Raw genomic sequence first — 25,606 nt, forward strand, 5'->3', positions numbered from 1 at the left:
CGAGACCAGCCAGAAGAGGCAGTGCCAGGCCAGTTCTGTGGCACTCAGATTCAGAGCTGGGACAGCGTTCTGGCCAGCAGAGCCCTTCCTAAGGCCCAGGGTGTGGAGCTGTTCAAGGTGTAGAGGAGGCCTGGCCCCCTGGTGGTCCTAGTGGTCCGCCCTGTGGAACCCTGTGCGAAAACCCCATGGGTGGGCCCTTCTAGGCCATCTCCTGGCCCCAGGAGCCTGTTGAAGGCTCATACCAGAGCCTCAGTCCCGGGTGTGTGGCGTCCTGAGCTGCCACTTATCCCCTGTCCCCATGGGCGCCTCCCGCCTCCCCAGGGTCCAGGCCAGCAACGTCGCCTCCACATTGCAGCGCCCAGCCGGGGCCGGGGCCGGGGCCGCTCTCTTCTGCGTCCTGCGCATCCTTGCCCTGCCTCCTTCCTCACCCCCCAGGCCAAGCCCCGTGTTGCCGCCCTTCTACGGGGCAGTTCTGAACGGGGCGCTGCCCTGCATCTCATCCTCGCTTCTCCCTCTCGCCCGCTGTGCGGGACCCTGGGCTGGGCCTCGCTCCCCTGACAGGCCCTCAAGGAGCGGAGTGAGCTGGCGTGGATGAGGGCCAGCCGGCAGGGATGCTAGGAGGGCCCCGGCTCGGCCCGGCTCCCACAGGCCCTGGGACAGGGGCAGGATCAGGGCCGGTTCTGCAGGGCCTAGGGCAGTGCCAGCTCTCAGAGGGCAGGGGCTTTGTGCGGCAGACCTGGGCCCGGATCCTGCCTCAGGCGCCCAGCACCAGCAAGCCCCCACCAAGGTTCTTCGTCTGTGGCCCCCATGTGCCCGTCCGCGCAGGGGCCCCAGGATTGCTCCTGCGGAGACAGAGTGCCCCGCGCAGGATCGAGCCCAACGCTGGTCCCCTCCCCGCCACGAGCCCTGCTTCTCCTGTGCTTTCCCTCCACGCTGGGCCTGGCTGGGACGCCCCTCCAGGCCTGCGAGCCCACAGGGTGGTGGAGGCAGCTGTGCAGCCTTGAGGCTGAGTGTCTGAGACACCTGAGGCCGGGTGTGTGCGCCAGGCTGTACCCACATTCCACACGGGAGGGCTGTGGCATGGGCCGCCAGGGGCTGGGGTGGGGAGGGGAGAGTGTGGGCCCGGCCTGGGCCATCTCAGGACCAGGCAGGCCCCTCTGGGGGAAGGTGCCGTGTTTTGGGGTGGCCTTGACCCCAGGTCAAGGGGGATGAGTCAGAAGGAGTCGGCTGTCACGTGGCGGGGGTCAGGGTGGTGTTGGGGAAACGCCCGACTGTGATCAGAGTTTCTGCTGGGCTTTGCCGACTTCCACCTGGGATTCTCCGGGGCATCGGAGAGGGTTTGTCCCGGGGCTGGGGCCCCAGCTGGGGGCCTGGTGGCTGCATTAGGTCCCAGCCTGGGACCAAGGGAGGGGGCGCTGCAGCCGGGGCTGGGGTTCAGGTGAGGTTTCGGATGCCATGGCCACCCCTGCAGGCAGCCTCCTAGGTCTGGGATTGACTGTGGGACCCTGGCCCCAGCCTCTTGGTTCCCACACGTGGCAGTGGGTGGCCAGGGCAGGCGGCTCTGCTATGCTGGCGTCCGAGGCTGGCCCCCGGATGGCCTAGAGGCGCGACCGGAAGAGGGGCTTCCTGGAAGCAGGGGCCAAGTGCAGGGTCTGCATGAGGGGTCTGCAAGTCCTTTCCTCAGGGGACCTGAGCGTTGGCCACTAAAGAGCCCCACAGGGCCGCCCCTGGTGATCCGGAGCCCCTGCCGCGGGTGCCTGCTGCCCCATCTCTGGGTAAACCTGCAGGTCCAGCACTGACCTCATGCTGGTGGAGTGAGGCTGGGAAGTGAGGGCCTCGGCCGAGTCCACACTGCCATGAGTGGGGCAGCCCGTGTCCAGCCATCCTGGCCAGCCCGAGGCCGCCCACGCCCAGCTCCCTGCTCTGCCTACAAGGCCTGCCAGGAAGGACGCCAGGAGGGGACTGCAGAGCAGTGACCGACCTTGTGTCGCCGGCCAGCTGGGCCCAGGCGGCAAGAAGCAGCGGGTCCCTGTGGGCAGGCGGCTGGCGTGTGCACGGTCGGCGGAGCCGAGGCGCCGGCACCAGGCCAGGCGGGCTGCGGGGGGGCTGCCGTGGCTCCCCCTCCTTTGCCCACATGCTCAGCTGCTGCTGTCCGGACGACGCCCAGCAGGGGCTCTGGGGAGGGAGAGTGGGGAAGCTGAGGTTTAGGCAGAAGGAACTTTGCAGGGTCCACGTGGAGGCGCGTCAGGATGGGCAGCGTTGGCTCCCTGGGCCCAGGACGGCTCTGCTGTGTCCCTGCTGACCTGTGAGCCGGCGGCACGCAGCCAGTGCCCACTCCTGGTGCAGCGCAGGTGACCCCAGGGCCACAAGGTTGGGGTCAGTCTGGGGGTGTTCAAGTGTGGGTACTGCCGCCCCCTGCCTGTGACCCCGTCTGAGCCTTGATTTCCTCATCGTGAGATGGGAGGCAGGGAGCAGCCTGGCTAAGTGGGGAGGGGCAGGCCTGAGCCTGGTCCCGGTGGCGGCAGGTGACTCCGGGGCGGGGAGAGGGAGGGTCCCTGGCAGGAACATGGCTGGTAGGCCAAAGGGGGCACCTGAGTGGCTGTGTGAGCAGGAAGGGGGGGCAATAGGAGGTGGGTGGATGTCACAGTCACAGCCAGAGACCCAGAGACGGGGCACCAATCCTACCCTCACCCCCCAAAAACTGGTCACTCCTGCTGTGACGAAACAGAAGTGGGAGGGGTCTCTGCAGCTGCACCGGGCAAGGCCCAGAGGGGCGGGGCTGCAGGGAAGCTGGGCAACGGCTGGAATGACCTGTCTCCTCTACTCCCTTGCCCTGCTTCCCCTCTGGCTGGGTTAGCAGATTCTTCCCTGAAAGAGAGCTGGAGAGGGGTACGGTCTGAGAGGCCACAGAGGCCCAGGGGCAGAATGGCCTCCGTGGCCACCCCAGGGCAGGCGGTCGGGCCCAGAGCCCGTGTAGCCACGCCAGGCTGCCCAGCCAGACGGGCACAGCCGAGGCCCCTGTGGCCTGCGGCCCTGGCCGGGGCGGCCCACCGCTTCCAGCTCAGGCTTGGTGGGGGAGGAGGGGCCCCGGCCCCTGGCTCCTGCCCCTGCAGGTGGACATGCTGGCAGGTGGCAGACAAACAGGTGGGCAGAGCAGATGCCTGAGAGCGAGGCCAGGGCCTGTGTCGGGGGCCCAGAGCCCGGGGCGGGCACTGCCCCCAGAGTGCCAAGTCCCAGCCTCCCCCGGGGGCTCACGCGAACCCTCTCTGCTCTTTCTCTTGCAGCTGCTGCTGGCGGCCACAGGCAGGCACTGGGGCCCCGGACGTTAGGAGCCGCCCCTGCCCACTCAGTCACCTGAAGCCGTCTCCTCCTCCTGTCCTCGCTTGAAGGCCCTGCCCCCGGCCCCGGCCCGCTCCGCTCGCTGCCGGACCCTGGCATGTCAAGGCCTGGCTCGCGCCTGCCTGCCCAGCCGGCGGAACCCTGGCGGCCCCGCGAGCTAGGATGAGGGGCCAGGCCGCCGCCCCGGGCGCCCTCTGGATCCTCGGGCCACTGCTGCTGCTGCTGGGGCACCAGGCGGGCACGGCCGCGGGGACAGACGCAGGGCCCGGGGCCGAGTCGTGCGCCACGCTGGTGCAGGGCAAGTTCTTCGGGTACTTCTCGGCAGCCGCCGTGTTCCCGGCCAACGCCTCGCGCTGCTCCTGGACCCTGCGCAACCCGGACCCGCGCCGCTACACGCTCTACGTGAAGGTGGCCAAGGCGCCCTCCTGCAGCGGCCCCACCCGCGTCCGCACCTACCAGTTCGACTCCTTCCTGGAGTCCACACGCACCTACCTGGGCGTGGAGAGCTTCGACGAGGTGCTGAGGCTCTGCGACCCCTCGGCACCCCTGGCCTTCCTGCAGGCCAGCAAGCAGTTTCTACAGATGCAGCGGCAGCGGCCGCCCCAGGACGACGGCCCCGCGCCCCAGGACGGGCCCCCCGGTCCCAGCGACGACTTCTCCGTGGAGTACCTGGTCGTGGGCAACCGCAACCCCAGCCGGGCCGCCTGCCAGATGCTGTGCCGCTGGCTGGACGCCTGTCTGGCTGGCAGCCGCAGCTCACACCCCTGTGGCATCATGCAGACCCCCTGTGCCTGCCCGGGCGGGGACAGCGGCGACCCTGCCTCCGGCTCCCTGGTGCCTCGCGGGGATGTCTGCCTGAGGGACGGCATGGCTGGTGGCCCCGAGAACTGTCTCACCAGCCTGACCCAGGACCGGGGCGGGGAGGGCGCTCCAGGTGAGTGACGGCTAGGAGAGGCCCTGGGGTGGCTCTCTGGGCATACGGTGGGTGGGAAGGGTCTTCTCTGCAGGGCTGCCCTGGCCACCGATCCCCCGAGCACTTCGGGGAAGCCAAGTGCAAAGAGAGAAGTTCTCTGCAGGCTCGCTGAGAATGGGCAGACTGGGGTGCCTGCCTCTGGCCCCCAGGGTGCTGGGGTGCCTGCCTCATGGGTGGTGCTTGCTAAGTGCTCAGGGAAGGGAGGGATGGATGGAGGGAGGGAGGGAAGGAAGGAAGAGCGGGTCTGATTTCTCCCAGGATGAGGGAGTTTTAGATTCCCGGCTGGGGGGAGGATCCCTCCCGGTCCCTCCCTTTTCGCAGGCAGGATCATTCTCATGGGCCAGCAGGCTGCTGTGGCCTGTGGCCGGGGTCTGCAGGGGCCTCCTGGGACACGGGAGAAAAAGTGAGCAGAGTGGACTCGTGTGGTCAGGGAGATGCAGTGTGGGGCTTGCACGTGGTTACAGTTACCCAGCGCCTGTGAGGTGTTCTAGGTGCCGGGGACACGCAAGGGAGACAAGAAACAACAAAAACAAAACAAAACAAAAGCCCCGCTCTCGCTCTCGCTCGCTCTCGTGGAGCTGCCTTCTGGGTCTGGGCGGTGTTAAGCGGCAAAGCACAAGAAACAGGCACGTCAGGTCGTGATGAAGACACCGCAGGGGGAGGGACCCTGGTGGCGGGGCTGCATGTCACCTGGAGGTCAGGGGGCCATGTTCGAGGTTCTGGGAGGGGTGCGGGTGAGCCCCGTGCGGGTCAGAGGGCAGGGCAGGGCAAAGGTGGGGTTGGGCGTGTGCTCAGCTGGTCCCACCTTCTTAGCAGTTTGGGTTCCTCGGTGAGACGGCCACCTGCACAGGAGGGCGCCATCAGTGGGATGGGACACCGAGCGGGCCCCCTGGCATCGGGCAGGAGGGAGACCGTGTGTGTGCTTGGAGCGGGACGCCCAGGGTGTCTCGGGAGGCTGGGGCTGCGTCAGGGGACAGCTCTTCACCGAACGTGGAGTTTGAGACACCAGACAGCGTGCCAGGCGTCCGGGGGCCAGGCTGGGCTGGGCGTTCATGTGGGCAGGTCACCGTGAGACCAGGTGACATGGTCCAGGGCTCTTGGTGTCTCCGGAGCCAGTAAGGCCGATGGATTCCTCCGAGTGACGTCTGTAAAGGCATCAAAGAAGCTACGTGGGGTTACAGAGGAAACCAGCTATCCTGGAACATGGTTCTATTCATGGGCCCCGGGCCGTGGATCCCAGATTAGAAACCTCCGTGGAGCAGTGAGCATAGCTGGAGGGGATCAGGAGAGGAGGGAAGAGGCGGGCAGCGCCCCGGGAGGTGGAGGCGGTGTGGTGTCCAGGAAGCCGGCAGAAAAGCCCCATCTTCCATCAGTTGTGTCAGGGCCCCCAGCGATGGCGTGGGAGGCTGGGAGGGCTGACCTTCGGGCTGGGCAAGGTAGAGGTCACTGTGACCTTGGCGTGGGCAGACCCCGCAGCGTGGTGGTGGGAGTGGTCCTCAGGGCATGGGGGGGAGGAGAATGGAGCAGAGATGCCGGGCCGGCCGCTAGTTTGGGAGGTGGGCGGATGCAGGAGGACCAGTGGGGCAGGGGCCTGGCCGGACATGTCGCTCAGCCACTCCCCAGTGGTCACCTGCCCCTGAGCCTCAGCGTCTTCGCTGGCAAAGTGCTGAGTGCTTTGAGGGACTCTTCAGTCACCTCAGACCTGATTGCCCTGGGGCCTGGCCCACACTGGAAACCAAAGCGCAAGAGCTGCTCTCTGTTAGCATCTCGGGGCAGTGACCGTGCCGGGTAGATACCTGGTACAGCTGGAGCCGTGTGGAGCTTGCGGGAGAAGGTCAAGGGGACGGGGCTGGTGTGATACATGTGTGGCAAGTGGCAGGAGCTTGTGGGGTTGTGACGTTGGTGCTGGAGGGAGCAGGCCCCGCTGCTGGAGTCGGGTACGGTGGTGGACAGGCCTCCTGGCCGGAGTTTGCATGTTATCATGAGAGTTGAAGGGCCATGGGGGGCTTTAAGCAGAAGGGTGACATCGCTGGGGCTGTAAATGCAGTGTCTGGCTCAGAGGGGGAATCCGGGGCAGGAACAGGGCACTGCAGGCATCCAGGAGGGAGCAGACGCTGGCCTGGGTGGGAGGAAGGGGGAGGATCTTGGGGGGGTGGTGGGGGGTAGAGTTGATGGACTTGCTGATGCAAAGGATGTGGGCGTGGAGACAGGAGATTGCTGGACCCCTCCCAGGTTTCTGGCCAGGAGTGAAGACCTCGGCCGAGGTGGGGAAGTGGCGGGGAGGACCGGGCTGGGGTGGAAGATCCAGAGGACAGAGCGGGACCTGACCGTGACAGGCCCGTGGGCCATCTGGTGGGAATGTCGTTTGAGAGGGAGCCCTGGGACCTGGCGCCCCAGGATAGGACCAGGTCAGGTTCAAATCCCAGCCCGCCACACACTCGCTGTGTCCCTGGGCCTTGTCTTTAAACTGGAAAGAGTAAAAACGTCTTCTTTTCTTGATTGTTATGAGGAATGAGAACTGGGGTGAAAGTGTTTCTAAGCAGAAGCGACGTCAGTGATGAAATGTCAATATCTGTGTTTACTATGAGGTAGAGAATCTAGAGGGCTTGGGGGGCAAAGAGACAGATTGGAGGAGCGGAGCTGTTTGGAGACCACAGCTGGGTGCTTCGGGCTTGCACGGAGATTCTGAGAATGGGAATGTTTGGAACTGGCGCTGGAAGGGAGTGGGCAGGCGTGCGTGTGTGTTCACGCATCCATGTGTACAAGGATGCGTGTGTGCGTGTATGTGTGTACACGGCGTGTATTATGTGTGCTGACATGCACGTTGCCAGTATGTGTGCTGTGCATGCGTGGTGTATGTGTGCATGTATGCAGTGCATCGGGCATGTGTGTGAGTACGTGCGTGAGTGTATGGCTGGTGTATACATGTGTGCGTGCGTGTGTGCAGTGCATCGGGCACGTGTGTGCGTCGTGTTTGTGCGTGTGTGCGGGTGTGCACTTGTGGTATGTACTTGTGTGTGTGTGTGTGTGTGTGTGTTAGGCTGGCTCTGTGCAAGCCGAGTTCAGCAATCCTGACAAAGCGGAAGTCAAGTCTATGAGGCAGGGCTGGCAGCCTCGTGGAAGACAGTTAAGAGGGCATGAGGGCTGGGGCTGCCGCCATGAAGCGAGGAGCTCGACTCCACGGGGCGGGGGGCACGGGACATGGTCGCCCAGGCCCACAGGCAGCTCAGACCCCGTGCCCATGCCCTGGACTCAGAAGGGCCTGATGCTTCTGAGACCTCGGGAATAAACCGGATCTTAGTAGTGGCAGTAGCCACATTCTGCGTGTTTCCTTTGTGCAGGAAGCACCCACATCTTAACCAGTTAACTCTTGCCAGTTGCCCAGAGATGGCTCCCCAGCGAGGCACCTACCTCCCTGCCCAAGGCCTTTGCATGGGCCGTTCCCTGGCCTGGAACACTCTCCCCACGTGCCCACAGGGCTCCCTCCCTTGAGTGCTTGCCCAGATGGCACCTTCTCAAGACGCCCTGGCCCTGCTGTCGCCTCACTCTCTCTCTCTCCCTCTTTCTCTCTCTTCCCACACGGTATCGCCTGTGAGCACTGGAGAATTTCCTGTGTCCTTATTCTCCGCCCCTGCCAGGATGTACCCACCACAGGGCAGGGGAGTTTGCCCTGCTCTCTGACGAAGCCCCGTGTGTGGACCAGTACCTGGCACACGGCAGGCCCTTGATTAATTCTTGTTGAGTGGAAGGAGGCACAGAGACGTTAAGGCAGCAGCCAGGGTCACACAGCTTGTAAGGGGGAGACAGAGAGCAGAGCCAGCTCTTGGTCACCTGGTGGTCCTGCCTGGGGCTTCTCCTGCAAGAGCTCTGCGGGGAGGGTGTTTGTGTGTGTTCATGTGTGTGTAGGGGTGGGGTGGTATATGGACCAGAGAGGTCCAGCAGTAATTCAGAAGACACACAGCAGATCCAGACCCCATATCTTGCCTGCCGAGCCTGTGCCCAGGGAGCTGCGTCCCCTCACGCATGCCAGGGGAGGCTGGGTCAGGCGCGTCCCTCCATAGCCGCAGAGCCAGAGCCGGAGCAAGCAGGAGGCCCAGGCCAGCCCGTGGCCCATTTTCAGCCCTGCCCCCGCCCGGCCTGTCCAAATGCCACATGGCCACGTCACGCATCCGACTGGCAAGCGTTCCTCAGGCCAGAGCAACTGTTCCCTCTCCCCTGCCCCGCCGGCTGCCCCTCTGCGCTGCCTGCCCGCTCCCACCCGCTCTCGGGCTGTCCCTCCTTCCCCCTCCCAGAGTCTCTCTGCATTTTTCTGCCTCTGGTGAGATGGTGCCATTTCTCTCAAGGGTTGTTTTAAATATTAATGTTTTAATTAAAGAATTTTATTGCAGAAGTGACATGTAAGATAATGAAGAAGCGGCATCCTGAGGGCTGGGGGCGAGTGTGCGTGTGTCTCCTTGTGTGTGTGTCCCTGTGTGTGTGTGTGCCCGTGTGCCCCCTCCATATGCCTGCATGGGGCGGGGGGTGGGGGGTGGGCTGGAGCGTGAGCGTGTGAGTGTGTGACATCCCGGGCATGTGCTGGGCCGTGATGCCGGCCTGGGGGCCGTGACCTGCCCAAGGCCACACACCAGGGGAGATGCCGAGCGCTCCACCCGCCTCCCCCAGGCCCCTCGCCTCTCAGCTGGGGCACCCCTGCCCTGAAACCCCCCCCAAGGGATTTGGAGTCTTTCCAACCCTAAATGCCCCACAACTTCCCTCAGGGGGAGGCTGCGAGCCTTCTCTGGGGCCTGCAGGGTGTGGAGGGGGGCTGGGCTGGGGGGAGGGACGAGTGGGGAATCCCAGGGGGAAGGGCGTGTCTCTGGAGTTTGGGGGCAACTGGGCGCTTGGGGGTGGGGAGCAGGGTCGGGGCGGGAGTAGGAAGGGTTAGGGCCTCCCTGCCAGGACTGGGTTTGTCATCCCAGCCAGGGGGGCTGCGCTTTTGCACAAGGGCCAATTTAGAAAAATCTGGAAAACAAGGTTTCAGGCTCCATTGTAGACAGCCCCCATTCCAGATGGAAATAGCAAGATGTGACCCCATGAAAACAATAAGTACGCATGGGGCATCACCCACAGAGGAACTGCCATGAGAGGCCAGAGCTCACCCCACACCACCTGGTGGCCAGGGAGACTGGAAGCTGTGGCCTTGCTGGGGTCCCACTTCTCTAAAAGATGGGGAGAAGCGCTGTCGGTCGTATAGCCAAGGCTCAGGGAGGAGAAGAGACCTGCCCAGGTCATCCAGCGCCGAAGGGCAAAGCCGGGTGGGACCCGGCCCTTCAAGCTTGTAACGGGCACCCTTCTTAGGGGGCACCTGCCTGACTCAGGGAGAGCAGCATTGAGAAAGTGAGTAACCCTGCAGATGGGGCCAAGTCACCCCTCAGCTTCCCTTCTGTGAAAACAGGGATGGCATAGCTCCTGCTCATAGGGTCTTGGCGCCTCTGCCATGCTTGGAGGAGACCCCCTTGTCCTCCTTCTCTGGCAAGTGGCCCCGTGGGCAGTGGGCACGGCTCTCAGCCCGTCCTGAGATCCAGGGGTGCCTGCGGCAGCTGGGCAGACTGCTGGTCACTCGGGCCCCGATAGTGGGAGCTGCAGGCCTAAGGACGCACCGAGTCTGGACCTGTGGAGCCAGGGCCGCTGTGGACTGGGATTGGGTTGGAGAGGGGCTTCAGGGAGCTGTCCAGTTTCCCAGTGGTCCTCATTTGCACATCCATGTAGGGGGCTGAGAGGAGGAGCCTGCATGCCGCAGTACACACCTTCACTCGGTGGGGGGTAGGGGTCCGCACAGGGGCTGGACTTCGCCGAGGTGGATGTGCACGGAACCCGGCCTGACGGTCGGGAAAGGGGCGGGGCGGGAATGGGCAGGGGCTGACCCCCCCAGCCGGGTGCTGCCTGACCTGCTAGACTGGGGAGACCTCTGCTGGAGGAGACGGGAAGTGCACCGCTCCCCTCCTCCAGAGGGGACCCAGGAGGCGGGAAGGCCCAGCGGGAAGAGGGCCTCCCCCAGCGCCCTCATCCCAGCTGACTGAGGGCGCAGGGACCAGGGAGGCCATGGCCTGCAGGCTGGGGCACCAGGGAGGGAAGGGGGCCAGGAGCCCCCCTCTCCGTGTGCTCTCTCTCCTGGGCGGCCAAGGCTGCCTGGCGGCCATTAATTGGCTCTATTCATCCCTTAATGAGATGGAAATGAGGCTTCCAGACAGAGGGGGCATTGAGCCCGGGAAGAATGGCGGCTTCTTTCCGGGCCTGGAGGGGCAGCCCACCCCCCAGCCTTGCCCACTCCTCTGCTGCCCCCTCAAAGCCCACCCAGCCCAGGAGCACCGTGGCCACCCAGGACAGGGTGGCCTGAGTTCCTCTGTGCCCAGCTCTGCGGGCCCCAGGAGCCCTGCCTGGGTAATTCCCTGGTCGTGGATGCATTTGCTTGACAAACATTTATCAGGTGTCAGCCGTGGGGGGGACACACGTTAAAAATAAAAATGATAACAAAGATAGCAGCTACCACTAACTGAGTGTTCATCAGTGGTGGGAGTGTGGCCAAGGTCGGGATCGGTCTGTGACTGGGATCAGGGCTCAGTATGTGATGGGGGATCAGGGATCCTGTGTCCAGGATCAGAAGTCGATCTGTGAAGAGGATTAAGGCCCGGTGTGTGATCAGGGTCAGCAATCAGCATGTGACCAGGGTCAGGGCTAGGCCTGGGGGGCAGTCTGTGCTCTGAGCCAGTCGACCCCCTGCCTGGCCTCTCCCGATATGACCCCTCCTCTCCTCCCCCTCCCCCCACCACATCCCCACCCCCTGGGTCACCAAGGTAACCAGCCCTGAAATTGTGGGTGTTTTGGCAGTGGAGGCCTAACCTGAGTCTATCCTGAAAGACTGAGCTCTGCGGCAGTTGCCATGGGAACCAAGTGGCATCCCGCGATTAGCCAGCATGGACACCCTCTCTCTCCCACCCACTTCCAGCTTCCACGTCACTCAGGCTTCCACGCGGGGGCTGGGCTGGGGCAGCAAGGGGGGCCAGGCAGGACGTGTCCACCTTGTCCCTGCCGGCAGGCCTGTCTCCCTGGACTCCAGGCCTCCCTGTTCCTTTGTCTCAGTATGACGGGACAGGGTGGCTTCAGCAGGAGAGACCACTGAGGCCTGGAGTGCCAGGCTGGGGGTGGTCCTGGCGGGCAGCCTCTGCCTGGGGGGCAGTGTAGGGGGAGCGCTTGGAATCTGATCATGAGTCCAGTCCCAGCTCCTCTCCTTGTCAGCCCGGTGGGTAACTTGGCCTCCAGGTCTGTATCTGCCAAGTGGGCGTGGTTGCGGGGCTGACGGTCCCCAGAGTGAAGGCGCCTAGAGTGGCGGCAGTGAGGGCCCCATATCTGTGCAGCCTCAGGGCCGAGCCGCTCACCAGTCCTGCCCACCGGTCCTGCCGTGTGCACCTGGGGGCTCCCCACCCCCTCCCCCGGGGCCCTGGCCTGCTTGTCTCTCACCCCCAGGGCATGGACATCTCCGTCCACAAGGAAGTCGTATTTGTGTAGCGTCCTCCATACTTCGGGTTCTTACTCAGCCCTGGGGACCCTGGCGCCTGTCTTCTGAGGCTCGGGCCTCCATGCCTCCTCAACTCCAGGGTAGATCCTCCTGCAGGTTGGGGGGGGGGGGTCGCCACCCCTCTTTGAGCCTCAGTTTGCTCTGCTGTAAGTGGGGTGAGCACTTGGTTCCTGGGTGGACTGGGACTCGAGGTTCCTGAGGCATCTGGCACGGAGTGGGGGAGACAGGGGTGGGGAAGTCAGTACTCGCCTGCCCAGGATGCCGCCCTGAGAGCCGGCCTTGAGGGAAGCAACCGTCCTTGAAGGGTGTATGGGCCGGGTCCAACAACCTGGGCGATTCCTGCTCGGCCCCCTCGTAACTGGGGGAGTACGCGCATCCCGTCACTAGGGCAGGCCTCGATCTTCCCATCTGAACAATGGGAGCAGAGAGGCCTCCCTTGTGGGAGCACAAGGCGTCACGCCCAGACCCAGGAAGGGGCTCAGAACCGGGCCCCTCGCCCCCTGAAGCGAGGGTCCCTGCAAAGCTCAGCCGGGCTCCCACAGAGTGAGAAGCTCCTCCCTGGGCCGCCGCTGCACGGCTAGGAACCAAGTGTTACTGCACGTGCGCGAGGGGCAGAGCCGGGTCCACGCCCACACCCAGACGACAGCGATTAAGGTCCGAGCCGGCCCCCTCTACGGGTCCCTGTCTGGGTGCGTCGGCCCGCCCACCTGCCCCACCCACCTGCGTGACCCACCAGCATGGCAAGTCTGGAGGACGGGAGGTCTGACTTCTGTGTGCCCTTGGCCCGTTGATGCTCTGCGTCTCTGGGCTCAGGGGGAAGTGAGACGTATGGGAGGGTGGGTTCTGCAAGGGGAGAGAAGATTCCTCAAGGGCTTGGGGGCGTGGAGGGAGAAATGAGCCCCGCCTTCCAAACTGGGGGAATTGGGCTCCCTCCCCCGCCTCCCGTTCATTTGCTTCCGGCGCCCCCTGCTGGTCGGTTCCCAGCACAGGCGCAGGGACCACGGGGAGGGGCTCTGGCACCTTTCAAACGGCCCTCCACAGAACACAGCACCTGGACGCCCAGCTTGCTGCAAATCAAAGTGAGTTTCTGGGATCGACTCCGACCCCAGTGACGCCCACACCTGTCGTCGCCCAGCCACTTCTTGCCATTTACCCTCACAGGCGTAAGTCCTAGGAAGTAGTGCCCTCGTCCTCTGGCGAGGGGTGTGAGGCCAGGGCAGGGTGGACTTAACCATCCCATGGTCGTGGGTGCTGGGGCCACCATGTGAACCTGGCCTTTCGGCTCCAGTGCCCACCCTCCAGGATCTCCACAGTCCTCATTCCCACCCTATGTGCTCCCCAGATAAGCCAGCCTCCAGGAGGCATCAGGGACGCTCCTGCTGGGCCGGGTGTGACCTGCCCTTGGCCAGCCTGGCTCCCCTGCTCCAGCCCCGGGTGAGCAGGCAGCACGGGGCAGTGGCCCAGCTCTAGTGCAGCTCCCAGTGCTGGGCCTTGGCAATGCCATCTCCTCGCCTCCTCATACATGGGTGCCGTGTCGGGGGGCTGTGTGCAGGGTGCCCGGCGCAAAGTAGGTGCTCGGTGAGGCTGCGTGCCCTTGTTGAGTCTGCCCTGACCCTGCTGTGCTGGGAGTGTAGGGGCCCTGGGATTCTCCAGGACAAATGGGGTGGCGGCACCAGAGTCCCTCGAGGCAGGAGTGATCTGAGCACCTTAAGTGTGGCCTTTGAACAGAAAGCCTGGATGAAGCGGCCCCTTCCTGAGCGAATCAGTGCAGCCTCCAGCTCTGGCCCAAGATGTGTGGCCTCCCTGCTTCTCACCCCTCAATGGCTCCCCAGTACTTTGAGGCTGTCCCTCTTAGTGTCCTTGGTGGCACTGGGGCCACCAAGGGGCTCAGAACTTCAGGGGCACGAGGTCATGATGGTTGGGGGGACGGGGCCGGGATGGAGAAGACCCTTGAGAGGGCTGAAGGAGGGTGGCCATAGGGGCCTGGAGGCCCTCAGCAGCCAGTGTCTGCTGGGTCTGGGGGACGCTCCACCTGGCGGGGCCCTGGGTGTGAGACCCCACTCGGCTATCAGGGGTGGGACCTCGGTCACCTCTGGTGTCCCTGCGGGTGCTGGGGGAATGAGCATATGGGTCATGGCAGGGGATGGGGGGATGAGCAAACTGAGACTCGGAGGATACTGGACTGAGGACCATGGGGAGGGGGTTCAGCAGGGCGCGAGGCTCGGTGCCCCCAGCCCATCACCCGGCCCTCGATATAAGGCAGCCGTTGGGGTGGGCAGGGGTGTCATTCATTCATTCATTCTCCAGACCCACCTGGGGCTCCAGCTCTGTGTCCAGCCCCACACTGGGGACCTGGATTCAAAGCCAGTGGAGACCCTGGCCCAGGTGCCTGTAGACAGAGCCGGAGAGCACAGAGACTCCAGAGAGAAGTGGGGTGGGCCCCGGACCCCAACTTGCCCGGCACCTCTGCCCCTCCCTGCCCTGTCGGCCTCTGCTTCACACCCCATCACCAACCCCGTCCAGGCCCACACTTGCCTCCTAGCTGACCCTCCAGGGTGCTATGCTGGTTCCGACGCGGAGGCCTCTTCGCAGGGGCTGCTGTGCCCCAGATCCCTGCCTGGGAGACCCCTAGAGGTCACTCCCCGAAAGACACCGCAGCCCTTTGCCCCTGGCCCTGACCCCTGCCCTCTGGTCCCCACCAGGCGGCTGGAAGCTGTGGTCCCTGTGGGGCGAGTGCACGCGGGACTGCGGGGGAGGCCTGCAGACGCGGACGCGCACCTGCCTGCCCGCACCGGGCATTGAAGGCGGCGGCTGCGAGGGGGTGCTGGAGGAGGGCCGCCTGTGCAACCGCAAGGCCTGCGGCCGTGAGTGCGCGGACAGGCGGGTCCCGGGCGGAGCCGGGGGAGGGCGGGGCTCGGGGCGGGGTCAGGTGGAGGCAGGAACCCGGACTGGGCCGGGCCGGGCCGGGAAAAGGGCGAGGAGGGGCGGGCAGGGCCTGGCCAGGTGAGGGAGGGAGGGAGGGCGCTCGGGGCGGGACCGGGCCGGGCCAGGCAAGGCCTGGGCTACGAGGGGCGGGACCTGGGGCAGGGGCGGGGTCAGAGGGTGGAGCCTTCCAGGGGCGGGACCAGTAGAAGTAAGGGCCCAGGAGGAAGGGTGGGACCCGGTGTTAGGACTGGATGGGCCTTTCTTAGCAACTGTGGGTTGGGAATTCTGGGGTGCACGTGGAAAGCCGGCTGAGGGGCTTGTTCCGCCACCGTCATCCCTAGCCCTGGCCAGACCCGACTGTCCCAGCCGGATGCTGCCTCCAGGATGTATTTCTCTAATAAGGCTCTCTAATGACCTCATGCATATTTTAGCTGCTTCCATAAAATTAAATCAAGTTATAATGAGATTGTCATTCTTCGGGTTGTTTTTTCCCCGACGAACTTTCCTGGGGAGAGGAGCTCATCTCCGAAGCCTGGAGAGGGCCCTGGGGTGTCGGGGCTGGGCCGCGGGGGGCAGGATCGCTGCCGGGATGCTCAACAGCGGAGAGCAGTAGCCATTCAGACGTGCTGCCCCGCAGGTGACTCCTGCGGGCCCCGGAGGAAGAGAGGGAGGCGCGCAGGGCAGGGGAGACTGGACCAGACAGGGATTGGCGCCAGGCCAGGTTGCCCTGGTCCCGAGTTTCCCACCTGTCCGGTGCGGCCAAGTGGCCCTGGTGCTGACAAGCCCGGGCCCCGCTGCGGCTAGGGACCGAGGGACCAAGGGCCGAGAGCGCCCCTCTAGAGCTGCAGGGTGGGGGCTGCAGGCCACGGCCTGGACGCTTACCTGAACCCGCCCTGCAGCCGCCGGGCGCACCAACTCCCGGAGCCAGTCCCTGCGGTCCACGGATGCCCGGCGGCGCGAGGAGCTGGGCGACGAGCTGCAGCAGTTTGGGTTTCCTGCCCCGCAGACAGGTGAGTGGCAGCGGCTGGGCGGGGCTGACAACGCAAATGCACTAAAACCCTGGGAAGTGGGGAAAGTTGGTTTCGGGGGACTAGGTCTTTGGGCAAGTACTATACGTTATTAAGTGCTGTTGCTTCTAGGTAATGACTATAATATAATTAGACTAACCTCTCAGGTGCCAGGCTCTTGTCTCCAGGCACACTGGATTTAGGGGAGGTGGTGTGAGGAGAAGGGGACTGTCGAGAATGAAAAACGGGTGGGGTGCTCAAGGGCTTTGTTGCGGCCGCCTGACGGCCTGACCGTAGCTCGGGTGCAGGGGCAGCAGCAGGCCTGTGATGCTGTAGGTCTGGGCCCACAGGTGACCCCGCGGCCGAGGAGTGGTCCCCGTGGAGCGTGTGCTCCAGCACCTGTGGTGAGGGCTGGCAGACTCGCACGCGCTTCTGTGTGTCGTCCTCCTACAGCACGCAGTGCAGCGGGCCCCTGCGGGAGCAGCGGCTGTGCAACAACTCCGCTGTGTGTCCAGGTGGGCGGCGCGTCGTGGGGGGCGGGGGATAACAGGAGCAGGGGGCGGGGCGTCCGGGTCAGAGGGCGGGGCATCAGGGGCGGGTGACCGGGCTGCGGGCTCGGGCAGACAGGGGTCGCAGAGTGCTTTGTTCCTTCCGTAGTGCACGGCGCCTGGGACGAGTGGTCGCCTTGGAGCCTGTGCTCCAGCACCTGCGGCCGCGGCTTCCGGGACCGCACGCGCACCTGCAGGCCACCCCAGTTTGGAGGCAACCCCTGTGAGGGCCCGGAGAAGCAAACCAAGTTCTGCAACATCGCTCTGTGCCCTGGTAGGTGAGAGGGAGGGCGCTGGGTGAGGTGGGACAGGGGCGGGAAGGGAAGGGAAGGGCCCAGTGGGGCACCGGCCAGCCCTGCCCTGGGAGCCCCGCTTTGCCCGCTCAGACCCACCTGCTAGGGGGCTCAGAGGTTGGAAGCTCAGGCTGTGATCAGGCTGAAGGTTGGAGACCTTGGGGCGTTCTCACTCGCGTACCGTGGGCGTTGGGGTGATGGGCCCTCTTGGGTGTCACACCCATGCCTCAGACTTTGTGGGGGGGGGGCCACACCTGTGGGGTGTTCATGCCTGTGCCCCAGGCTGGGTGTGGGCCCTGGGTGTTCACGCTGCCTTCCTGTCCCCTTCCTCCCCTGGGCCGGGCAGTGGATGGAAACTGGAATGAGTGGTCAAGCTGGAGCTCGTGCTCCGCCAGCTGCTCTCAGGGCCGGCAGCAGCGCACGCGCGAGTGCAACGGGCCTTCGTACGGGGGCGCCGAGTGCCAGGGCCACTGGGTGGAAACACGAGACTGCTTCCTGCAGCAGTGTCCAGGTCAGGGCCGTGCTCCAGGGCCTGCGGGTGGGGGGATCTGGTGGGCGTGAGCCACTCGGGAGGGGTGAGACCTCGGGGGGCTCCTGGTGGGCCCTTGTACACGGCCCTGGGGGTGTGGGGGGCGGGGGGGGTGACCGTGAGGGACCAGTGCACAGGAGGCATTTGTCTTATCCTGAATCAGTCTGGGCTCTGGCTTCCCCGCCCTGGGTCTCGACTTCTTTCTCCTCGTGGCTTCCTGCCCCTGCGTCCCTGTGTCCGCACCCTCCTCACCCCCATCCTCGTGGCTCTGTGCATGGCCGTGTCCCACAGTGGATGGGAAGTGGCAGGCCTGGACGTCGTGGGGCGGCTGCAGCGTCACATGTGGAGGTGGCACACAGCGGCGGGAGCGCGCCTGCTTGGGGCCCTTCTTCGGGGGAGCAGCCTGCCGGGGCCCACAAGATGAATACCGGCAGTGCAGTGCCCAGCGGTGTCCCGGTGAGCGTCCCGCACTCCCACCCCACCGCTGGACTCTGGGGAGGGGCCTCCTGAGTGGCGGGGGAGGGAGCTTGGAGCTTAGTTCTACTGGGGAAAGACTCCCCCTCGTGAGGGTAGATGTCTTGCAAGGGCCTTAGCCTTCCTGACCCTGCTGCCAGGTCTCGGCCCACCCCCCGTACCCCACCCCCACTCACGTTTCTAGCCCCTTGGCAGAGCCCCATGAGATCTGTGCTGAGGACAGCTTGGGTGCTGTGATCTGGAAGGAGACCCCGGCGGGAGAGGTGGCTGCAGTGCGGTGCCCTCGCAACGCCACAGGTGAGGGCCGGTGGGGCAGGTGTTGTGCGGAACTCTTGTCCTTTCCTCACGGAGGTGCAGGGGAGGCACCGAGATGCCCCTTCAGGCCCGCCCACGGAGCTGTCAGCTCAGGGCACGTGGCCCAGACCCCTGCCCAGGCAGCCCTGTGCACACAGAGGCTGGCACAGTACAGGCAGGGGTCCGGGGCCGCCGCGTCCTGAGAGCTCACCAGGAGCCAGCGCCAGCATGAAGCCCTTTAGTGCGAGGTCCCACAAAGTCACCCATTTACACGTGGGAAACTGAGGCACAGAGGAGTTAACACACTTGCCCTGGGCTTGGGGGCCATTAAGTAGGAAATTGGCTTTGAACACGGTCATCTTAATCCCTGTGCAGCCCTGTGGAGTGATGGGAGGTGTGGAAGAAGCAGGGTGGGCTCCCAGAAGGGGCCGGGCGCATCAAGCTTGGCTTGGTTTTCTTTGCCCCTCTTTGCATGCAGTTCTTTGCTCCTCTTTGCATGCAGTTTTGTACCCCTGTTTGCTGTGCGACATCCAGGAAGTGACTTAACCTCTCTGAACTTTGGTTTTCCTTCTGTGAAACAAGTGTGTTGTGAGTTCCCCACCACCCGACAGGGCTGGTCCACGTGGTAGAGGCTGTGTATTTCCAGCTGTGGTTGTAGCCCCCCTACCCAGAATAATACATGTTCTGGGTAGCGTCTTACAGATACAGGGAAGCCAGATGAATAAAATACACGTCACGGAATGGTGTGACTTCTCTGGCCTCTTGTCTGCATGTACGACCTCTCATTTGGATTCTGCACCACGCTGTGGAGCAGGTGTCCTGTCCTGCCCCGTGGCTCCTGTTGGGTGACGGGGCTGTGGCACTTCCCTAAGGTCATCGCCGCTGTGTGTACACAGCTGCGCCTGGCTCCCTGGGAGTAAGTTCTGAGTCATAGGCTGTGCCTGTGTTCCAGGCCGTCGACACCTGATGCCAGTCAGCCCCGAGGCTGCCCAGTGTCCGCAGCACACCCGGGCCATCGGGGGCCCCCTGATCCCAGGGGTGGAGCTAGGCAGGGGCCAGGCTGTTGGGTTCTCCCTGGGGCTCTGGATAGGAAGGGGCCCGAGGAGAGGCCCTGGGCTGAACACTGAAGCCCCTCACTCGGCCCAGGGCTCTGCCTCCACGCCGGTGGGATGCCTGCAGGTTTGGCTCCTGCCAGGTGCCAGTGCTTGGCCTGTGGCGTCTGCTCAGAAATGCTTCGAGTGAGGGAATTCCCTGGCAGTCCAGTGGTTAGGACTCCGAGCTCTCGTTGCTGAGAGCCGGGGTTCAATCCCTGGTTGGGGAGCTAAAATCCCACAAGCCACACGGCCAAACAAAACAAAACAAAGCAACAAACAAACAAACACTTAAAAAAAGAAATGTTTTGAGTGAAAGAAACTAAGGGATGCCTGGCCCCCACGCCAGCTCTGCTCTTGGAATGAGGCCACAGGCGAGTGCCTGCCTCTAGGGCTGTAGGGTCTCATCCAGAGGGGCTTGCGCCTGGGAGCTGGGGGTGGGACTCCCACCCGGGACACGGGCATCTACCAGAGAAGTGGGAGACGGAGCTGACCCACCATCTCCGCAGGCCTCATCCTGCGACGCTGTGAGCTGGACGAGGAGGGCATCGCATACTGGGAGCCCCCCACCTACATCCGCTGTGTCTCCATCGACTACCGAAACATCCAGATGATGGTGAGGCCGGCCCCGGGGTCTCCCGCCCCACCCATCACTCCAGGGCTCACCTCTGCCCTCCGTCCTCAGACATAACCCTGTGTCCCCAGTGGCACACCCTGTGGACGTGAGTCAGCCACGGCCACTGGCTGCGGGCTGCAGAGGACCCTCTGGGCATGGGAGGTCCTTGGTACCTGCAGCGTCATGGCACTCGTACCCTCCACCTCCCCAGACCCGGGAGCACCTGGCAAAGGCCCAGCGCGGGCTGCCCGGAGAGGGGGTCTCCGAGGTCATCCAGACACTGGTAGAGATCTCCCAGGACGGGACCAGCTACAGCGGGGACCTGCTCTCCACCATCGATGTCCTGAGGAACATGACAGAGATCTTCCGGAGGGCGTACTACAGCCCCACCCCGGGGGATGTACAGGTGGGCGCCCAGGAGGGCGGTCCTCCACCCCAGCGTTAGACCGAGCCCTGACCTCAGATGGAGCTCTGACCCCGGTCCCACGCTGAGCCCTGACCCTGGTCACATTCTGGGCCGTGATTCTCGTGCCTTATTCTCTGCTCACTGGCCTTTCTTCCTCTTCCTTTCAGAACTTTGTCCAGATCATCAGCAACCTGCTGGCGGAGGAGAACCGGGACAAGTGGGAGGAGGCCCAGCTGGTAGGGACGCCAGTCCGGGACCCCTGCGGCCAGAGCAGCAGGATGGGCGCGGGCCTCTCTGGTGGCTCCCTGAGCCCCAGGCCAGCTCAGGGTGGGGTCTTGGGTTCAAATCCCAGCACAGCCTCTGCCAGTCTCGTGACTTTGAGGACGTCACTTATCCTTCCGGGCCTCGGCTTCCCCACCCGTCAGAGGACAGCGGCGCACCACGCGGGGCTCGGGGAGGGGCGTGAGAAAACGTGTTGGCCGTGGGGTACACACCGGGACGTGGCGGTTCTTTCTCATCTGGAGAAATCGGTCCGCCTCCCTTCCTCCCAGGCTGACCTGGAACCTGCCAATACTCCTGTACCCAGGGCAGCACCCGGAGTGGGGACTGCAGTGGCCAGAGACCCTCCGCTCTCCTCCCAGCTGGACCCCCGGCCACCGGGCTGGAGTGCAGCAGCCCCTCTGGGCTCAGTGTTCTCGTGCACACAATGGCGATGGAGACTCAGGTCCCCATCTGCTTCCCAAGTCGGGTCCAGAGCCCTGTGGGGCTAGGGAGTGACCGACAGGACCCTGATAAGGAGGGAACAGATGAGGGAAGGAGGCCGGCAGAGGCAGAGCAGTGAGAGGGCGTGTCCCTGCTGGGGCGCAGGGGTCTTTGGGGACCCTGAGCTCCGGTTGTCGGCATTCTCGGCGGGGCTGCTCCCCACTATGTCCCTGACCCCCGCCTCCCCTCCAGATGGGCCCCAACGCCAAGGAGCTGTTCCGGCTGGTGGAGGACTTCGTGGACGTCATCGGCTTCCGCATGAAGGACTTGCGGGACGCGTACCAGGTGACAGACAACCTGGGTAAGCCCAGCCCTCGCTGCACCGACTTCCAGGCCCCTGCCCCGCAGTCATGGGCAGGGCGCTTCGGCCTCAGTCTCCTTGTCTATAAACAAGCAGCGCCAGATGCCTCCTGCAGGACCCCCGGGCCGGGTTCTAAGATGACCTCTGTATCCTCAGGTGCACAGACCCGAGTCTTCTGATGATGGTCTCATGTGACCCCGGGAGGGGGTCGGCGTAGGGGCCCTCAGACCCATACAAGGTCCTGGAGACCTCGAATCGTGGGACACACCAGGAAGTCCCAGCCACAGCCAGTCCCTTGCTTCCACCTCCCTGGGGCTGGGGGCCCACTTGTACTTGTCCCCACCCCGCCCCGGGGCCCCCAGTGCACGGACATTGAAGGCAGGACTCCGTGGTCCTCCGCTCCCAGAAGTGCCTCGTCACAGGGGCCTGGCTCCACCCAGCTCCGTGGCATTGAGCAACTCTCTCTGATGGGAAGGCAGGGGCGCTGGCCTTGTGGGTCCGAAGGAGCAGTAAGTGGGCCGGGACCTGAGAGCTCAGTGGCGACCATCGGCACAAATACTACAGCAGTTAGATTTAACGATTGTCATCCACGTCCTCTTAAATAGCTCTCTTGGGCCTCATTTGTCAAGTCCTCCCTGTCTTGGGTTGCCTCCCCAGACAATCTCCATTGTCAGGGTTCCTCCTCACGGTGGGGAACCCAGGAGTGGGCGCTGGACCCGGCTGTGGCCCTAACAGCACCAAGGAGGGAGATTGTCACATCCTTGCAGAGACACTCGGGCCTCTAGTGACATATCCTAGCCCAGCTGTGCCGCATTAGCACACACCTGGGGACCTGCCAGGGCGGGACAAACGTTTGCTAAGCCGCAGGTTCCCAGAGCGCTGGCTGGCCCTGCCTTTCTGCCTTAGAGCTCAGGACCCCAGAGCTGGGGCGACTTCTGAGGCCAGGGGATCAGGGACAGCCATCATCTCGCAGGTGGGGAGACTCGGGCCTGGGGGGTCAGGTGCTAATGGAGGTTACCTGGCAGGTGGGATCAGTGGTGGCACCAGGCCGGCTGAGACTTCCTTGCCTTCCTTCCCTTCCTCGCTGGGCTGACTGGGCCTTTCTTCACGGTGAGATGGGAGTGGCCCAGAGAGGGGAGGGCTTTTATGCAGCCTTGCGTGAGCGGGCATGGGACCGGGTGGCTACTGCAGCTCTCAGCCCCCCTGGCCCAGGACCTCACCGTGGAGTCTGGTTCCCCAGCCACCCAGCCCCGCCCATGGTCCCTGGAGGGGCGCTCAGGGCCCACCCTTTGTCACCAAAGGAAGCCCTGGACTCCTTCCCATTAGTCCTCATTAGCCATCCCACCCTACGCACCCTCACACCCCCAGTCACCCCCTAGCCCCCCATATACTCACACACCCATGTACCCCACATGCCTACACACTGTGCACCCCATGTACCCATACACCCCATGCGCCCTGTGTACCCTACACCCTCAATTCACCCCCTACCCCCCTCGTATACTCACATACCCATGTACCCTACACCCCGTGCGCCCCATGCACCTCGCACACCGTGCACTCCATGCACCCCCATTCACCCCCCATACCCCACGCATATACTCACACACCCCATGTACCCCACGCATATACTCACACACCCCATGTACCCCACGCATATACTCACACACCCCCTATACCCCACGCATATACTCACACACCCCATGTACCCCACGCATATACTCACACACCCCATGCACCCTGCGCACCCATACGCCCTGTGCACCCCACGTACCCTACACGTCACACACTCCCTACGCCCTGCTGCTGGAACACTTGCCCCAGGAATCCAAGCAGCCCAACCTCCTCCAGTGGCCTCCAGAGGCCACCTCCTCAGGGAGGACTTCCTGACCACCTTGTTTGGAAGTGCCCCACCCAGGGGTCATCACTGCCCAACGGACCACAGTCCATCTATTTCTTCTCTACTTGGGTCACTGTCTGTTTCCTCCACTCCCTGTCAGCTCTGGAGAGGGTCTCGCTTTCCTCTGCATCCCCAGCGTTAGGACAGTCCCAGGCACACGGCTGGGGTTTGGAAGCGTGTGGCGCGGATGAATTCGCTTATTCGTTCTGTCCCTGGTGAGGGCCTCAGCCACAGGGGGCCTGCCGTGTGCTGGGCTGGGTGCCCAGAGAGGGGCGCCCGTCCCTCTTGCAGGGAAGGTGCCCTGGGCCCCAGAGCTGACCACACAGATGCAGGGAGGGCACGGCCAGTGGGGGAGGGGTGCACGGCCAGGTAAGCCAGGCCTGGAGGGGTACAAGAGTGCGGGCAGGCGCTGCACAAGCAAAGGTATGGAGGTGGGCATCAGCTGGTCAGTGGGGTTTTGCTGGGGAAGAGGCCCCGGGGTTGGGGGAAGGCCAGGTGACAGCTGGGCAAGTGAGGCTGTTGGTTTTAAGCCCATACCCCTTCCGCCTACACCTAAGGCCGCCCGGTGCAGACCCCGACCCAGGCCGTGGGTGCTGGGTGAGGGGAGCAGTGTCTGCCTGGAGTGAGTGGGCCTGGAATGAAGGGGCTCAGAGACGATGGGACCCCACCCCACCCCCTCCTGTCCTCCCAGGCCCATCTGCCGCTTCACCTCTGGGAAGCCTGGGGTGGGGCTGGACAGAGCCCACTGGGGCTGGTGTCTTCAGCAGGCCTGCCAGGCACCCACAGGGAGAGCTCGGGAGAAACAGCTACACACTGCCAGCTCTCCCTGCCCTGGCCTCTCCCCATACGTGCTGTGTCCCCGCAGCCCGTCCCCCTCCACCCTGAGTGGAGCCCTTCCCCACACCCAGCACCTTCCTTCCCGGGTCCCCACTCCACCTTGGTCCATCTGTTGGCCCCTTTACAGTCCTGGCCCTGTGAGGGGGGATCTGTCCCTGTCCCTGTTACAGAGCAGAGCCCAAAGGGGGAGGGCTGGGCTCCAGTGTCCCAGAGAGGGGCACCAAGGTGGACACCACGCCCTGTGGGTCCCTCTGTGGCCGCAGACCTGCCTGCAGAACCCGTCTCTGGCACCTCTGGGGCCACGGGGACTGGGTCCAGGCCTGGGTCCTCATAAGGGCCATAGGGCTCCTGCTGGGGTGGGGGTGTCATTTGAGGGCTTGGAAGGAACCAGGAAGCCGCCCGGACCCTGGACCTCATGGGGAGGCTGGTGTCAGGCTCCCGCCTGGCTGGGTGGCCCCATGCACGCTGCACCCACTCTGAGCCAGGAGCACCCCCGTGTCATGGTCCTGGGCTCTGGGGCCCACTCCCCGTCCCAGGGCCGAGGCTCCTCTCATGAACCAGCTTTGCGTCTCACTGTCTCTGTCTCCCTTTGTCTCTGTCATCTCTTGCTCCCTCCTGAACCCCAGTCCTCAGCATCCATAAGCTCCCGGCCAGTGGAGCCACGGACATCAGCTTCCCTATGAAGGGCTGGCGGGCCACGGGCGACTGGGCCAAGGTGCCAGAGGACAGGGTCACTGTTTCCAAGAGCGTCTTCTCCACGGGGCTGGCAGGTGAGGAGCCTCGGGGTGTGGGAGGGGCCCCCCAGAGTCCGAGGCTACCCCCCAGGAAGTTCCTTCTGGAGTCTGGCCTGCTGCTTCAAGAGCTAGGGTGGCGTTCGTTTCTTCTCAGTGTTCCCCAGGTTGCCCCCTCCTCCAGGAAGCCCTCCCTGCCCTCCCTGTGTTGGGAGACTCCCAGGCAACCTTGGCTGAATGGACCGATGGACACCCTCACCGCAGGGAGGGAGAGGGTCTTGCCTGGAGTCACACAGCAGGTGACTCTGGTTCCCACGAAGATGAACTGTGCCCTGCCAGCCCCCGGGTCTCAGGAGTCACTCAGGGGGACCCAGGCAGTCCCCCCAGCTCCAGGCAGTGCTGCAACCGCAGTCGGTGGGGGGAAACACACTCCCCTTGCCCAAGCAGGGTCCCGGTTTGTGGGTGGCCGGGAGGAGGGTGACCGCAGTGCTCTCTTCCAGAGGCTGATGACTCGTCCGTGTTCGTGGTGGGCACCGTGCTCTACAGAAACCTGGGCAGCTTCCTGGCGCTGCAGAGGTGGGCACCGCGGACACGCGGGGTGGGGGTCAGGGAGGCCAGGCCTGGGGGAGGTGAGGGCGCAGGGCTCCCGACCCCGACACAGCCCGCCGGCTCTCCCCCAGGAACACGACCGTCCTGAACTCCAAGGTCATCTCGGTGACCGTGAAGCCCCCTCCCCGCTCCCTGCTCACACCCCTGGAGATCGAGTTCGCCCACATGTACAACGTGAGTGCTCTCCGTGTGCACGTCTGCGTGCGTGTGCCCCTCTGCCTGATCCCACGTGTGGTGCGTGCTCACACGTCCCCACCTTGCGTCAGCCTTGAGAGAGAGCTCCTTTACGCCCGAGTGACAGGCGGGGATGCAGGCTGGCAGAGCTGCGGGGACTTGCCCAGGGTCATCCAGCAGGGCCGTGTGGGAGCTGAGGCTCAACCCAGCCCCGTCGGCCTGACCGTTCCCTCAGGGAAGAG

General features: G+C 64.4%; 1 protein-coding gene across 1 annotated transcript in view; it reads left to right on the forward strand.

The window, feature by feature from the left end:
• The first annotated feature begins 3,501 nt into the window (after window positions 1-3,501).
• Window positions 3,502-25,606, forward strand: part of ADGRB1 (adhesion G protein-coupled receptor B1) — a 72,745-nt gene continuing 50,640 nt past the window's right edge. Inside the window, exons 1-15 of the mRNA XM_032610591.1 lie at window positions 3,502-4,273; window positions 14,570-14,731; window positions 15,692-15,802; window positions 16,150-16,314; window positions 16,457-16,619; window positions 16,976-17,151; window positions 17,461-17,625; window positions 17,839-17,940; window positions 19,538-19,644; window positions 19,856-20,050; window positions 20,218-20,286; window positions 21,005-21,113; window positions 24,477-24,620; window positions 25,082-25,157; window positions 25,262-25,364. Coding sequence (XP_032466482.1) covers window positions 3,502-4,273; window positions 14,570-14,731; window positions 15,692-15,802; window positions 16,150-16,314; window positions 16,457-16,619; window positions 16,976-17,151; window positions 17,461-17,625; window positions 17,839-17,940; window positions 19,538-19,644; window positions 19,856-20,050; window positions 20,218-20,286; window positions 21,005-21,113; window positions 24,477-24,620; window positions 25,082-25,157; window positions 25,262-25,364 — 2,619 coding nt within the window. The remainder of the gene's footprint in view (window positions 4,274-14,569; window positions 14,732-15,691; window positions 15,803-16,149; window positions 16,315-16,456; window positions 16,620-16,975; window positions 17,152-17,460; window positions 17,626-17,838; window positions 17,941-19,537; window positions 19,645-19,855; window positions 20,051-20,217; window positions 20,287-21,004; window positions 21,114-24,476; window positions 24,621-25,081; window positions 25,158-25,261; window positions 25,365-25,606) is intronic.

This window comes from Phocoena sinus, chromosome 17, assembly GCF_008692025.1.
Source record: "Phocoena sinus isolate mPhoSin1 chromosome 17, mPhoSin1.pri, whole genome shotgun sequence".
NCBI classification, from domain to species: domain Eukaryota; kingdom Metazoa; phylum Chordata; class Mammalia; order Artiodactyla; family Phocoenidae; genus Phocoena; species Phocoena sinus.